Source organism: Mytilus edulis, chromosome 6, assembly GCF_963676685.1.
Source record: "Mytilus edulis chromosome 6, xbMytEdul2.2, whole genome shotgun sequence".
NCBI lineage: Eukaryota > Metazoa > Mollusca > Bivalvia > Mytilida > Mytilidae > Mytilus > Mytilus edulis.
In genome coordinates this window covers 83,410,408-83,423,994 of record NC_092349.1, presented here as the reverse complement: position 1 = coordinate 83,423,994, position 13,587 = coordinate 83,410,408, and the positions used below count along the sequence as shown (strand labels likewise).

General features: G+C 32.3%; 1 protein-coding gene across 1 annotated transcript; it reads right to left on the bottom strand.

Annotated features, from left to right (window-relative positions):
- Positions 1-1,188: 1,188 nt before the first annotated feature.
- LOC139528686 (uncharacterized) lies at positions 1,189-13,551 on the bottom strand. Its single transcript, XM_071324806.1, has 9 exons — positions 13,275-13,551; positions 12,046-12,087; positions 11,061-11,227; positions 10,339-10,423; positions 9,493-9,619; positions 7,126-7,176; positions 5,494-5,621; positions 4,562-4,612; positions 1,189-1,635 (listed from the first exon to the last, which is right to left on the bottom strand). Exons 1-9 carry the CDS (start codon positions 13,461-13,463, stop codon positions 1,486-1,488), a joined length of 990 nt encoding a protein of 329 aa, XP_071180907.1. The 5' UTR covers positions 13,464-13,551; the 3' UTR covers positions 1,189-1,485.
- Between the last annotated feature and the right edge of the window lie 36 nt (positions 13,552-13,587).

Sequence of the window (13,587 nt, the reverse complement as noted above, 5' to 3'; positions counted from 1 at the left end):
GAAAAAAAGTGCCAACTGAAAATTCCTTTTTCACATTAAATTGACTGAGATTTGGATATGGTTCATATCTCTCAAACTTTCTTCAAAGCCCCCTTTAAAACAATGTATGCTTACAAAATGATTCATGCTGACTTCATAATTACAGAACTCAGTCAACTGACATTTTAATAAATCAACATATATCTATCAATTGTATTATTTATTATTAAAATGTTATTCTCAAATATAAAATTATATAAATAATTAACAATGTTAAATTTTAACAATTAAAGCACCATAACAATATAATATTCTTTAATATCATGAACACACAATACTGACCATGTATAATAAAATAAATCTGAATGAACACAACCTCAAATTATTTAATTATCAGCATTCAATGTATATGTTTGCCATACTGGAAAATGTGAAGTGTAAATCTCAGTTCGCATCAAAATATAAAATAAATGGGGTATGTGTCCATGGGACACAGTTGATGCCCCCAATTGCATATCATATAAAGTTATAAAGGGACAAAACTGAAGAACATTAATCAAAGTGCTTGTAAGCACCGAAGGGTAAAGATTGTTTAAAATTTTTCAGTGAACATTGCATTGTATAAAGCATTGGTTGTAGTTGATTCAACTACAATTATAGACAAAGGAAGATAACTCCAATTTAAAAAAAATACTTTTAACAATTACATCATTGATATTTTTAGAACAGATTTTTTCTTTTTCCATTTGTATAGCAGTAAAACTCGAAAATGGTTGAAGTGACTGACACCATCAAAATTCAAACTTACGTGTTATGTGGTAATAAGCATTTTATAAGTTTCATAACATTTGGTTGCAGCAAACTAAAGTTAGAGAACTGAAACCAACTTTGGAACGTAAATCTGTCCGTTCATACATACATACAGATGGACAAGGCTAAAACTTAATGGCCCCTCCACTACGACATGGGCATAACAAAGATGTGGTATGATTGCCAATGAAACAACTCTCCACAAAAGAACCTGCTGTCATTTGCATAATGCTGTCAAATGCTGGTCATGTAAACCTCAAGATTGAATCATCCACCACCCACCCCTCTAAACCCAAAACCCAACCCAAACCCACCACAAACACCCAATATTTCAAAAGGATCATTCTGTTTTCAATTCCTTCTGATACAAATTATTTTCTTTTGTCAAGAATTTAACATGCTCCCTACAAAGAATGAATTATAGCTGTCTTTGTGACAAAATATATAGGAAAACATTATTCTTCAAAAATAAAATATGTAAATTTTTAAAAAATAAATGCTGAAATACCATATCTTGGCTTATAAAAGTATATATAATCTTATTCTTTAACATGAAATATGTAAATTGGCATAAAATAAATGCTGTAATAGTATATCTTGGCGAATAACAGTATATGGATTTCAACATATGTGGTCTAATAAAAAAATCTTTATTCGACAGTCCATTGGTAACAAAGATCGATTGTCAACACATCTTTAACTTTTACCATACCATGGTAGTTGGTTGATATCTACATTACCACCACACAATATAACACCGATATTCTTTATACTAGGGTCCATGTTCCGTAGTTTGTCTGACATTGCAGCAGCAACTGCGGCCCCAGAAGCTGCTTCTATAACCAACTGTAATAGAGATTAATGATGATTGAAGTACTGTGGATTCTTTATGGGTACAAATGTGCAATTTTTGTAAATTGAGATAAAAATTGTAACTTTGTGGCTATTTTTAAAATGTTTAACCAAAGTCTGTATAAAGGTTTATATAGAAAATTGATACTTTGTGAACATCAATTGTGTCATTGGCTCATGTCTGTCATATTTGTATTTCATAAATTGTTTTGTTATGATTTAGGTTGTTAGTTTTCTCAAATGAATTATTTCATATTTTCCATGTCAGGGTCTGTATAAGCAGTCCATTCAGTATAGATTTTTCTCACTGTTATAGACAACACTGTTGCCTATAGGTATAGAACCACTAATTCAGGCCCGGTCGGAAAGAACATACAAGAAAGTAGTACATATTTAAAACAAAATAGTTCCTACGCATAGCTATATCTTTGTCAATAGTGGGAATATTAGGGTAGTTTTTGTATCAAATGAAAGCTTGGGCACTTGGGATCACTGAATAACCCTTGTCGAAAGTTTAACTTGAATAAGAAAGAAGTATTGGAAATTTATATAGGAGGGCAATTTGGCCTGTTGTTCAGATCTGAAGTTCCTGTTTTTGTACTATCAAACTTCCGGAAACCAGTAGGCTCTAATATGCAATTAAAGGTATGTTGATTCTTTCAGCACAAGTCAGGATAAGGTACAGTTTTGACATGAAATAACTGCCACTTTATTTGAACTTAAGACTAGAGGCTCTAAAGAGCCTGTGTCGCTCACCTTGGTCTATGTGAATATTAAACAATGGACACAGATGGATTCATGACAAAATTGTGTTTTGGTGATGGTGATGTGTTTGTAGATCTTACTTTAATAAACATTCTTGCTGCTTACAATTATCTCTATCTATAACAGTACTTTCTGTGGAAAATGCTATTGAAAATCTTCAAATTTTAAGAAAATTGTTAAAAATTGACTATGAAGGGCAATAACTCCTTAGGGGGTCAATTGACTATTTTGGTCATACTAACTTATTTTTAGTTCTTACTTTGCTGTACATTATTGCTGTTTACAGTTTATCTCTATCTATAATAATATTCAAGATAATAACAAAAACCAGCAAAATTTCCTCAAAATTACCAATTCAGGGGCAGCAACCTAATAACCAATTATCCAATTCATCTGAAAATTCCAGGGCAGATAGATCGCGACCTGATCAACAATTTTACTTCCTGTCAGATTTGCTCTTAATGCTTTGGTTTTTGAGTTAAAAGCCAAAAACTGCATTTTACCTCCATGTTCTATTTTTATCCATGGCGGCCATTTTGGCTTGTTGGCCGAGTTACCGGACACATTTTTTAACTAGATACCCCAATGATGATTATGGCTAAGTTTGGTTCAATTTGGCCCAGTAGTTTCAGAGGAGAAAATTTTTCTAAAAGATTACCAAGATTTACAAAATGGTTAAAAATTGACTATAAAGGGCAATAACTCCTAAAGTGGTCAACTGACCATTTTGGTCATGTTGACTTATTTGTAGATCTTACTTTGCTGAACATTATTGCTGTTTACAGTTTATCTCTATCTATAATAATATTCAAGATAATAACCAAAAACAGCAAAATTTCCTTAAAATTACCATTTCAGGGGCAGCAACCCAACAACAGAATGTCCGATTCATCTGAAAATTTCAGGGCAGATAGATCTTTACCTGATGAACAATTTTACTCCGTGTCAGATTTGCTCTAAATGCTTTGGTTTTTGAGTTATAAGCCAAAAACTGCATTTTACCCCTATGTTCTATTTTTAGCCATGGCGGCCATCTTGGTTGGTTGGCCGGGTCACCGGACACATTTTTTTAACTAGATACCCCAATGATGGTTATGGCCAAGTTTTGTTAAATTTGGCCCAGTAGTTTCAGAGGAGAAGATTTTTCTAAAAGATTACTAAGATTTACGAAAAATGGTTTAAAATTGACTATAAAGGGCAATAACTCCTAAAGTGGTCAACTGACCATTTTGGTCATGTTGACTTATTTGTAGATCTTTTTTTGCTGAACATTATTGCTGTTTACACTTTATCTCTATCTATAATAATATTCAAGATAATAACCAAAAACAGCAAAATTTCCTTAAAATTACCATTTTAGGGGCAGCAACCAAACAACGAAATGTCCGATTCATCTGAAAATTTCAGGGCAGATAGATCTTGACCTGATAAACAATATTACCCCGTCAGATTTGCTCTAAATGCTTTGGTTTCTGAGTTATAAGCCAAAAACTGCATTTTACCCTATGTTCTATTTTTAGCCATGGCGGCCATCTTGGTTGGTTGGCCGGGTCACCGGACACATTTTTTAAACTAGATACCCCAATGATGATTGTGGCCAAGTTTGGTTAATTTGGCCCAGTAGTTTCAGAGGAGAAGATTTTTGTAAAAGTTAATGCAGGACGACGACATCAGACGACGCCGGACGACGACGATGGACGCCGGACGCCAAGTGATGAGAAAAGCTCACTTGGCCTTTCGACCAGGTGAGCTGAAAAAGTAGCCATAAATGCTTGAAATTGCAGAATTAAACATAGAAAAAAATGGGGCTATGAATTAGTGGTTTTATACCTATAATTGCTTACATTCACTTCATTTGAACTTTGGTGTAGTTGTGTCATAGAAAATCATATCATATCTCCTCATTTTTATATCTAAATCCATGATTTGGTCATGTGAAGAAGACTATTGTGACCAATGCAGTATTTGATTATATGTGGAGAAATCTAAATCCATTCTGCATTATATTACACTGGTGGGGGAGGGGTAAAGTCCACTTGGTTGAAATGTTGCACTTATGTTAAAGCAATAAGACCTGTAATTGAACATTGAAGTATATAAATTGTATCACTATAAATGCAGAATAATAAAGTGTGCATGAAGATTTTGTAATTACCTTCATATGCTGGAAAGAGAACTTCATTCCTTCTATCATGTCTTCATCTTTCTGTAAAGATACAATAAGTAGATATAAATGTATTAATGTAGAAAAAAATGGTTACTAAATAGGTATAATTTCAGCCCAGAGTTGTAACAATTTCATCATAAATTTCAGTATTTCACTAAGAAGCTAGTACAGACCCATTAACAATTGGTTTGTTTTAATAACTGAGTAACACCAGTTGACCCAAGGTCAATTGGTATAAATGACGCCATTCGATAATCTTTAAATTTATTCATTTTAATTTTTTACAGTTTTTATTGTGACATAATGACATACGCATTGTGACATAAGAAATGTATAGGAAAATACCTGAATTTTAAAACGGTCTATTATTCAAAAAAATAATACTTTCAAAATGATGAACTCGTATCATTTTCTTACCGTTTCTTAATGTTCCAATACATTTTAAGTGAATCTATTATTCTTTTTCATGTTTTTGTCATCAACCTAAACAAAGTCAAAGTCTTACTGAATAGATAACTAAGGATGGCAGCAATTCATATTTTAACTTTCTTTAAATTTTCAATCCCTCTAGGTTCCCCAAGACATATTTTAAACAATGCTTGATGTATTACTGTACCGTACAGCGGGTTATTTTCGCGGGTGTAAAATTTTGCAATTTTCATTGAATAAGGTATATGAAATATTTCAGCGATATTTTTTCAACGGATTTAAAACTATTACCAGTTCCATTGCATGGGCATTTTTTAAATTGGCGGAATTTATTTTGGCGATTTTGTTCTATTTGTGAAAATAAGCGAAAATGTACACCCCACAAAAATAACCCGCTATATGGTATGTGGAAATTACTTCATTGGATTTATGAGAGTGTTGTTATTTCAAATTCAGTAATTTCTCTCCAAAAACACCTTTACATGACTTACAATAGTGAACACTTCTTTCTCCACAAGATCTAACATTATAGGGAAGGTCAGGTGACCCAACTGTTGTAGTCTAATACCATCTGCTATTGTGCTTAAAAACCTAGGTGGATTAGGCCATAGTCTTTTACCTGAAATTATATATACAAAACATCAGCAACAAATTAAAACCAGATGCTCCGCAGGGTGCAGCTTTATACGACAGCAGAGGTCGAACCCTGAACAGTTGGGGCAAGTATGGACACAACATTCAAGCTGGATACAGCTCTGAATTTGGATTGTGATAAATAGTTGACACAGCATAGGTTTCTGACACAGAATGAATGTGGTCTAATGAACTTAAAATTTTGTTTTTGCTTTTGAGGAATTCACTACCGTATGTTGTTGAATATTAATCCCCTCAAAAAAAAATTGAAGAAATTTTCTTTTTAATTTCTGAAATCTGAAATGAGAAAAATTGTCCCCTTAATCCTAAATATTCAGGGATATTAACCTGAAACTGAATCAAAGCCTTCTCTTCGTTATATGGAACCTTGTTGTATAATGTCAGAGAGATCCATACAGTTATACATAAGTTATTGTCCCAAGACTACAAAAATGCTTGTTTTGGCCCCTTTTTGGCCCCTAATTCCTAGACTGTTTGCCCCATAACCCTCAAAATAAATCCGAACCTTCTACTTAATGGTATTGAACATTGTGGTACAATTTCAGAGCAATTGAAATACTTATACACAACTTATTGTCCTGAAACTAGATAAATGCTTGTTTTAGGCACCTTTGGGTCCCTAATTCCTAAATCGTTGGGACCATAACCCCCAAAATCAATCCCAACCTTTCTTTTGTGGTTATATACATTGTGTTAAAATTCTATTGATTTCTATTAACTTATACTTAAATCATTATCCGGAAAAAATCTGTCTTCTGACGACGACGACAACAACGACAACGTGATACCAATATATGGCCAAAAAAAATTCCATTTTTGCGGTTGTATATAAATTATTTTGTACACTTGTTTTTTGCAGTTAACGTTTCAATAAAATAGTACCATAATAACATTCTCCATTTCAAGGATTTATTGCTATTGAAATGAATAATTGGGATAAATTATATGTTTTTCACAAAATTTTGTAGTTTTTGTTTACAACATTATAATATAATGTACATCAATTCTGTTGTCTTGGATAAGCATAAAATATTTGCCACTGGATATGAACACAATTTTTGTAAGAAAAATACAAGATTAAGTAACAAAAATAAATTGAAAAACTTAAAGAAACTGGACATGGAATTCGAAGAACTATATTGTGAACTCCCATTAAAATAAACTACAATTATAAGGTTACTATAATTCTGAAAAGAATTAAAGGGAGATCAACAGGAGAATTTTGTAATTTAATTACTAAAAGTATATGAATAAGTTATTCTACAAACATTTCAAAGGAAAATGAGGAATAATATATTTTTTTATTGATTAAATATTGTGAGTTAGTCAAAGCAGCAAATAAATTGTTAAATGTGTTATAAACATGCAGTTTCTGATGGTTTAAAATTAATTTCTTTTGGTATCCTCATTTTCCAAGGTCATAGTTTTCTTTGATCCACCTTCTCAACCTGTCAAATTCTGATGCATACCCTCTTTCAGACATGATTCAACCATCTTTCCTTCAGGCTCTACCGCAAACACTGTGAACATAATAAAACACAGATACAGATTTATTCATCATTCATATTTATCTAAATTTATCTTTACTGAAAACTAACATGTTAAAAAGCATTAATTATAATAAATGATCATATAAAAACAGTATTGTGTGTGTTATGAATAAAAACAAAGAAGACATAACTATATGAAGCTATTCACTGTGTACTGTAAACATTTTTTAATCCAAGGGCAGATTACTCTGAGGGATACAATTGCCATTGTTTTCATTGATACATGTATTATTAATATTTTCAAAAATAATTCAACTGCATGTGTAAAATACTCGTAAAATGTAATTTATGTAATCTGAATAGTTATTCAACTTTAAACATAGCCAATCCTCCATACAAGTGCATGAACAATGTACTTATTGTGTTTTATTTTTGTACTATCAATTCCAAGTTGACTTTCCACTGCAGTCATGATCAGTCACTGAGAGTGAAAGAAGGTATTTCACTTCGTACCTTATCACCTATTTTCCTACATGAATTCTAGGTGCCAGGAACCCCATTCCTAACTCTTTAAATATTTAATTTCCTTTGGGTCAGTGGGCATGACTCCTTTCTTCGGTTTAAATTGCGATCATTTTTAATATAATACGATGTCTACCGACAGAACGGGTTTAATTTTTCTCGACGTATGTCATTTGACGAAAGTTACTTACGGAAGGGAGACAACTCGAAGCGATAATATGGAAGACTCCATTTCGCCTGAAGGGGGTTCTACAATGTGGACTAAATTTATTTTAATTTAAATGATGATATGATTTAAAATTATGCAACAACAATAACCCTCAATAGCAGACATACATAGAAAAGATCCCATGAAATATAAATTAGTTAATTGAGTGGGGAATCCAGAGCAACAATTCAATATAAAACCCCTTGAAGTCAAGAAAACTATAAGCATTTTGGCTGAAGGGGTGTTCTAGTTACACCTTTACGTTGTGGACTACATTTATTTTAATTTAAATGATACATATGATTTAAAATTATGCAACAACAATAACCCTCAATAGCAGACAGACATAGAAAGGATCTTGTGAGTTTCAAATTAATCAATGGAGTGGGGAATCCAGAGCAACCATTCAATCTGATACCCCTTCAAGTCAAGAAAACTATACCCATGCCCATAATTACCTAAACAAACCCTAAACTTGTGATTTGTAGCAAGGACGTTTATCAAATGTTAATTTTAAAAACCACCTCCATTTCTAAATTATGGAAGTACAATATCAAATATCAGTTTCATTACGGTGACATATATGAAAACTCCACTTGTTCTTATATGACAGAAATAGATTTATCGATCGAAATTCAATGAACTCTTGCATGTTATCAAAACTGGGGAATTCCCTCTGACGTGTTTCTAAATTTATAAAAAAAACACTAAATATATATACTGCTTATCTCTAATTTTCCGTGTTGTTAAAAACACGCATACAAGTCAAGGGAAATATCGAAACATGAAGATTATGAGAAGAACATTATAGGACAGTTGTTTAAATTCAATCCTTTTGTTTTATATACCATTTAAAGCAAGACAATCTCAAGAATCTGAGATGTCCCTTGATGTTTAGAATAAAACAGTTGACGTGAGGGCATGGCCCTGAGTCAATGGTATGTCTACAGATTGCTTAAAAGCAATCGTATCCCAAAAACATGGTCAAATTTCAAAGTGACAACCTTTTTTTTTTTTAATTTGCGGACAGAATTGATAATGGAACAAGGGAATGTGTCAAAGAGACCACAACCTGATTAAAGAACAGAAAATGAAAACAGAGAATGCGTCAGAGACAACAACCTGACCAAAAAGTAGAAAATGGTAACAGAAAATATGTTAAAAAAACAACAGCCTGACCAAAGAGTAGACAAGAGCAGATGTTTGGATTCAAAGTGAGTGAATTTTCAAAGGAACACATGTGTATTCTGCCATTTTATATACAATATATTCAGGAATGACAAGGTCAATGTTTTGGTATGGGAAACACTAATTTTTTTAAAAGCCTGTTCACTTTATGACATGTATAAGATTTTTGTACAAAATTGGTTGCTGCATATTTAATATTTTATATCAATTAGCATTACATGTCATCATATTTTTACTGCTAATGTCATAAATAATAAGTTATGATATGTATCTAATAATATACTATAAGATTCATTTGTTTTCCACAAGTGGTTTTCCATTCTTCATTTTGTCTGTTAGGTTCTCTGTTAATAATTTCTTCAATGAGGTATTGGTTAAGATTCCAAAATGGACATGATTTAACATAACTGAAACTACATAGCTCATACCTTTTACATCATCTTTGACACTTTTAGCAGCAATAGCTATCCCAGAAATCATTCCACCACCACTTATAGGTACCAGTATAGCATCTAATTCTGGTACCTGCTCCATTAATTCTAAAGCCAGAGTGCCCTAAACATTTACAAGGACTTACTTAAATTTCAGATGTAACTTTTTTTGAAATAAGAAGCCTCACAGACAGATCAAAACATACATGACATAACACTTGCTATTGAAGAGTACATTACAGAAGGCCATAAAAGGACCTGCAGTTGGTAATGTCTACACCATTTGGTCTCTGGCGTAGTCTCATTGGCAATTATACCACAAACTTCTATTTTTATATCACAGAAGTAACCTCAATTGTTTAAGAAACAGATTCAAGAGAGATATCAGTTTACAGAGTCAGATTGTAGGCAATGGTAGGTAGATGATAATAATCTATCTTTACCTCAATGGTCAATGTGTTTTGTTATTGCTCAGCATCTACATCATGTACATGATCAATTATATTAATTATCAAACTATTTGATTTTTTTCAGTCAAATATTTTTCTGGTGTAAAAAAACAAGTGGATTTATGAGTTATGAGCTCACCACAGGTTTAGTCTTACAAACAAAACAAATATTTCCTTCTTCTAAATTTTGACAAAATGTATGTAAAAGTTATTTAAAAACATTAGGTAATAGTTTACTTTTATAAATTGTTATTTGGATAGAGAGTTGTCTCATTGGCACTCATACCACATCTTCCTATATCTATTAGGTAAAATTAAGATCTACCTTGTCATTAAAAGATTGAGAGAAGTAGATTTAACCAATAATTTGTAAGTTTATTGTAATGATCTATACCTGTCCTGCAATCACATTATAATGGTCATAAGGTGGAACAATCTCTAATCCTTTTTCTTTTGCCATTCTTGCACAGGTTTCCTCTCTAAAAAGAAATTTTATATAGTGATTTTAACAACCATTGCTAAATACACACTCAAAAACTATTTTTTTACAAAGACAGTTTGTCTTTACTTGAAGCTATGTGGCAAAGATCAGACACAAGATAGAATTTAAAAAAAACTCTCAAGTTTGCACAGTTACAATCTAAGATATTTGTCATAAAAAACAGTTCAAATTTATTTTTCTGAATTGCTTAATTTTATATAAACTTTTAATCAAAACGTATTTTAAAATAAATAAAATGCTTCGCTAACACAGCCTGATACAACTGCAGAGGTTAAACCCTGAACAGTTGGGACAAGTTTGGACACAATATTCAAGCTTGATACTCTCTGGATTTGGATTGTGATCAAATTTTAGACAAAATAAATGTTTCTGACAGAAAATAAATGAGGTCAAAGACCTGAACAATCTATTGCACAATACTGTTTTTCTTTATGAAACTTTTTATGGAAACCAACCAAAAATATAAAGAATAGAGGAAAAGGTCAAAAATATAAAGAATAGAAAATAATGGAGCTTTAAATATAAATAATAGAGAAAAATTATCTAAAAATTTGAAGATTAAGAATTGACTGACCCCCATCCAAACCCTCATACATGTATACATTGTAAATTACCTGTCCTTTGGAGTCGGTTCACACCATACCAGTTCAGCACCATAACCCTTTATTGCATCAGCTTTAGATTTGGGTGCATTGTTGGGAATGACAACACAACATTTAACACCAGCTGTTTTAGCTGCCCAAGCCAAGCCTTGTCCATGATTACCACTGCTGTGGGTTACCTGTATAATAAAATTTTCTTTTAATACATCTTGACTGTCTTTTTGTTGTTATATTGAGTTGTCAGGTTGCTAGACCTTTGTCCCTCATCTTCTTATATTCATTATTGTAAATTTGGAACAAAGACGAAATCTAACATGAAATATTGCTTGAAAAGAAAAAAAATCAAAAAAGGAAGTTAGGAAAAATGAATAGTTCAGGAATCTAGGAAAATTAATTACAAAATGATCAAAAAATTATTAAGCTACACGTACCAATGAATCTTCAATCTTCAATGAATATTTTCTAATATGTTTCAACTAATTAAGGTGGTACCCAACACCTTCACCAAAAATAATTTGGCACATTTAATTTTCATAAAACTATTTCAAAGTATTGACTTTGACCCTTTGACAAGAATATAAAAAGTTCAAAAAATTTAACCAACCAATTTATCAGAAAAATTACACTGGTTATATAGCAGTTTCACATTTCACAACTGTTGATCATTGAGAAGCTTAATATTCGCTAAACAACACAAAGTAATTAAAATGTCTATCTGAGTTATCTCCCTGTAGTGTTAGGTACCACCTTAAGAGAGTAATGTAAAAAAAGTTTCAATATTCCATAATGGGCATCAGATAAAACATGTCAATTTCAATCAACAGTGGTTGCAAATTCATATAAAATGAACAGCCAAGCAGACACACCAAAACCAGTCATTTTGTCCTATTGAAGATGCCCATGTACGATACCACTGTTACTCTTTCTTTGGATAATATATGTATTTGAAAAAAAATTCTACATTCTGACATTCTCAAATGAAGAAATAACAACTTACAACACCAGGTAATGCTGGATTCTTTTCTTTCAATAGTAACACCTGAAATTATACATGTACATTGTAAGTTAACAAGTTATTTTATTTTAACAGATTCAGCTAAAATAACATTACATGTCATATCTACAATCTACTTGTCTTGTCTAGACTAGACTATAAGATGGGTGTCACATGCAGGCATGTTCTGTTCAACATTTGCTGGGTTTGTGTCACTCAATTTTTGGTTTACAACATGTTCAATGCAGCATTTTGTAGACTTGTTTAATTTAGTCAGTTTTAAATTTTCCCTTGGTTTCTTCTGCCCTCTATTGTATAATTCCACAGTACAATTTTTCATGGGAGCTATAGCTTTCTTACCAAATAATTAAGAAGTGTTGAAAAGTATCACAGCAAATATTTTAATACATCATGTACATGTAGCCGAAACGTCTTGTTTCCTAATTATTTTAACTACCTTAAAGAGGGTCATCATGGGGTACTTTCATGAAGAATCTAGGACTATCATACTAATAGTCCCAGGAAGATTATAGTAAAAACTATTGCAAATTGACTTCTTTAACAGTAATTTTTGGAACATGATGATAAAATGTACAGTTTCTTTTTAGACAATAAAAAAATAAGCTGATTTTAACAAATCATATTAATTTTTCCAAAAATAACGTACAAAACAAAAATTATTTGAGCCTCTGACAAATAATAATTAAGTTATTTAGACAAATTACAGTAATACTTTTAAACAATTTGAAACTAACAATATCTGAAAATTACTGTTTGATGCCTGACCGTAAAAGGCATAACAACCCTCCTTACGACAAAACACTTCAGCTAGTAGTCCGAGATTACTCTGACATCAAACTGCTGTTTTGCCAGACAAGCTGGAGCTGTTGGACCCAGCTTGTCTGGCAATCAGCTGTTGGACGTCAGAGAAATGAGAGGGGATAGGAGGGGTGCTGATCCCGAAAATCCCGAGGTTAAAAACATGAAATCCCGAAATCCCGGGGTTAAAAACACGAAATCCTGAAGTCCTGAAATTGGAAAAAAAGAATTCCCGGATCCCGAGAGGGTCAATCCCAAAATCCCCAGCTTAAAAACACCCGATCCCGGAGTCCCGATAAAGTTCCTATCCACCCTCAGTAATTTTGGACTATTCAGCTAGCTAGCCTCTTTGTATGCAATGAAAGCCTTTAAAATATTGGTTTCTGTAACCAAGTCAACAAAAAATATCTTACAGAATTTAATGCACCTCTAGCTTTAAAAGAGCCAGTTTTCTGTAAGTTCTCAGCTTTAAAAAATGCTTTTCTGCCTATTAACTTGTCAAACGTTGAACTTGTGAACACTGGAGTATGGTGAATGTATGGTTTCAACCGTTCATGTGCTTTCCTTATGTCTATTATCGTCGTCCTGATTGCTGATGCCATTTTGTGTAGCAGGTGTTTTAAACAGGTGTAACCTGTCAAAAGTGTCTGTTTACTTAAGTGGAGTTATCTTTCCTTAGGATGCACTTTTAAAAGACATTCGGACCTCTTTCGAATGTTCGTGAGT